We start from the raw sequence: 2,598 nt of genomic DNA, 5'->3' as shown, positions 1-2,598 counted from the left end.
GGTTGTCATAATTGTGTGGTTGTTTGGAAGGTTATCGCAGAGAGTCTACTAGAAGAGGAGATCAAAGGTCTTAAAACCATGTTTGGGAATACCGATACTGACAAAAGCGGGACATTCACTTGTGAAGAAGTGATAAACTGGACTAATTAGGCTTAGGGTCTAGACTCTCTGTCTGAAACTGATGTTCAGAAACTCATGGGAGCCGTAAGTTATCTTCAGCATCTTGATTTCACTTTTTCAATAAAGATCTTGAGAAAAGACAAAGCTTGAAAACATATGATGATACGTGGATGGTGATGGAACAATTGACTACTAGGAGTTTTTATCTGCGACTATGCATAAATACAAAATCTTTTTCCTATATATCTGTAACTTTCTTGAGAATACCTGTGAATTCTGTATAATATATATATATATATATATATATAGAATTTTAAGTCAGAACCTGTTAATTAAAGACAACTCTCAGAATTTGTGTATGGGATGTAAACCAAAAAAAAAATGTTAACTTCCCAGCCTCTAAAATAAGAGGAAACAAATGTAAGGCGCAGCCGCAGATAATGGAAGATACAACTGACTCCTAAAATCTTCTTTAGTACATCGCACTCCAAACAGACTATGCGGTCTCTCATTTACACAAATTTGAACCAAACAAAAACATTTACTGTTCGACTCTAGAAGACCTAAGCAGTGTTACTTTTACTCTACGTCTCTATTGAACAGAAGAATGTAAGAAGCGCCTACCCTCAGAAACATATATTATTCAACTCTAGAAGACCATGTATGTGACACACCTAACTAAGTAAGCATTGTTACCCTTGTTCTCTGAACAGACGAATGGAAGAAGAGAAATACCCTCACGACGTATGCGTTTTCTTATTTGAAACACATGCATTGTCGGTCCTCTTCCTTTTCCTTGAGTTAATCTCATCATTGTTTTGCTCCTCTGCTAGGGCAGCGTCTTCAACATGTGCGTCTTCCCCTTCTGCGTTTTCCTCCTCTGCTACGGCAGCGTCTTCCTCTTCTGCGTTTTCATCAACTTTGGCTGCCTGTTCGTCTACGTTTTCATCCACTTTGGCTGCCTCATCGTCTGCGTTTTCATCCACTTTGGCTGCCTCTTCGTCTGCGTTTTCATCCACTTTGGCTGCCTCTTCGTCTGCTGCTGCGTCAACTTCATCTTCTCCATTACCTTCATATCCATTGTGTTGGCCTACACCACCATTATTCTGTTTCTCAATAATAGCTTGATCCTGTGCACCTCCGTTCCCACCACCTCCTCCGTTCCCACCACCTCCTCCGTTCCCACCACCTCCTCCGTTACCAGCTCCTCCATTCCCACCAACAATATTACCATCTGGTGCAAAGACAACGGTTTGAATACTCCCAGGGAACCACACTCGAACATCTTGTATAACAGCTCCTTCATCATGGTGCGCAGCAGTCAAGGACCATGAATTGGCGATACTAATGAAACTGTTCAACCTTGATACAGATAGTCTGCATCCGACCCAGATTTCTTGTTGTTGTTCTTGTTGTTGACCTTCCATTTATCCTGATCCAAAGAGCCAAGGGTTCAGCCAAATAATGCACAGTGATATAAATGATTTATACCAAAACAAATTAAACACAAGCCCACAATTTCTTCTTGTCTATGCCTGCAACACTTTTACATGACTCAAGAATCCAACTGGGGTTTCCACATAACATGACACATAACAACACATAATGTTCTTTTTAATCTGATTTTGTTGCATAAATGCATGATCACTAACTAATTTATGGTTTATATATGAGGTCTCATCCTTCACAAGACAAATACTCTACATATTAAAACAGATACAATCTGGGACTATACTGATTAAACCTTCAAAACAGAACTGCGTTCTTGGGAGCTTCCTAATCAAATCTACCAGTTGCAATAAAGCCGAGTTCTTGGGAGGTTCCTAATCAATTTAAAACAGCGTTCTTGGGTGCATTACAAACTAAAACTCAAAGGCAGAGTAAAAAATTACCAGATCATGTGATGAACGACGAACGAATGAGATTGAGGAAGAACTTGAGAGCGAATCTGCAGATTAAACAAGGCACAGAAGATGATTCAAAAAAAAACCCAAAACTGTTTTGAAGATTAACGAAACTGCATCAAATCAAAAGACAAATCTCACCGTCCGCAGTCCCCAAGAATTAGACTTCAGAATCCAATCGAAGAAAAAGATGAGGAAGCGAATCTGCAGAGAGCAAAAAGAGTGAAGAATCAGTGAATCGATCAAAAACCCTAAACCTTATCTGTGAATCTAAAGATGATCTCACCAGAAAATTCGATTCTTGATAGCAAAATCTTTGTTACAAGAGATCCAATTGAATCAAAAGTTGAAGCGAATCGATAGAATCGAAGCAATTATGGAGATGGATTCGAAAAGAGAAAAAAAAAAAATTGAGAATCGCAGCAACAGATGGATGATCTGTTACTGATCCTTAAGAATTTTTTTTTTTTTTTTTTTTTTTTTTTGCTCAAAGCTTGATGATGCTGATTACAGATAATTACACTCTCCATAACTGGTGCACTGAATACAGTATTGTCGGAACAACATAAACAAG

The 2,598-nt window shown here is 38.7% G+C and overlaps 1 protein-coding gene across 1 annotated transcript; it reads right to left on the bottom strand.

Moving 5' to 3' along the window:
• LOC104737324 (major curlin subunit-like) lies at positions 493-2,480 on the bottom strand. The gene is made up of 4 exons (XM_010457472.1): positions 2,311-2,480; positions 2,166-2,228; positions 2,013-2,068; positions 493-1,552 (listed from the first exon to the last, which is right to left on the bottom strand). The coding sequence occupies exon 4, from the start codon at positions 1,545-1,547 to the stop codon at positions 858-860; it is 690 nt and encodes a 229-aa protein (XP_010455774.1). The 5' UTR covers positions 1,548-1,552; positions 2,013-2,068; positions 2,166-2,228; positions 2,311-2,480; the 3' UTR covers positions 493-857.

This window comes from Camelina sativa, chromosome 13, assembly GCF_000633955.1.
Source record: "Camelina sativa cultivar DH55 chromosome 13, Cs, whole genome shotgun sequence".
NCBI classification, from domain to species: domain Eukaryota; kingdom Viridiplantae; phylum Streptophyta; class Magnoliopsida; order Brassicales; family Brassicaceae; genus Camelina; species Camelina sativa.
This window is presented reverse-complemented; position numbering and strand designations above follow the sequence as displayed.

Excerpts from the sequence above, each read along its gene's own strand:
- LOC104737324 (XM_010457472.1), bottom strand. The coding sequence starts at position 1,547 with ATGGAAGGTCAACAACAAGAACAACAACAAGAAATCTGGGTCGGATGC.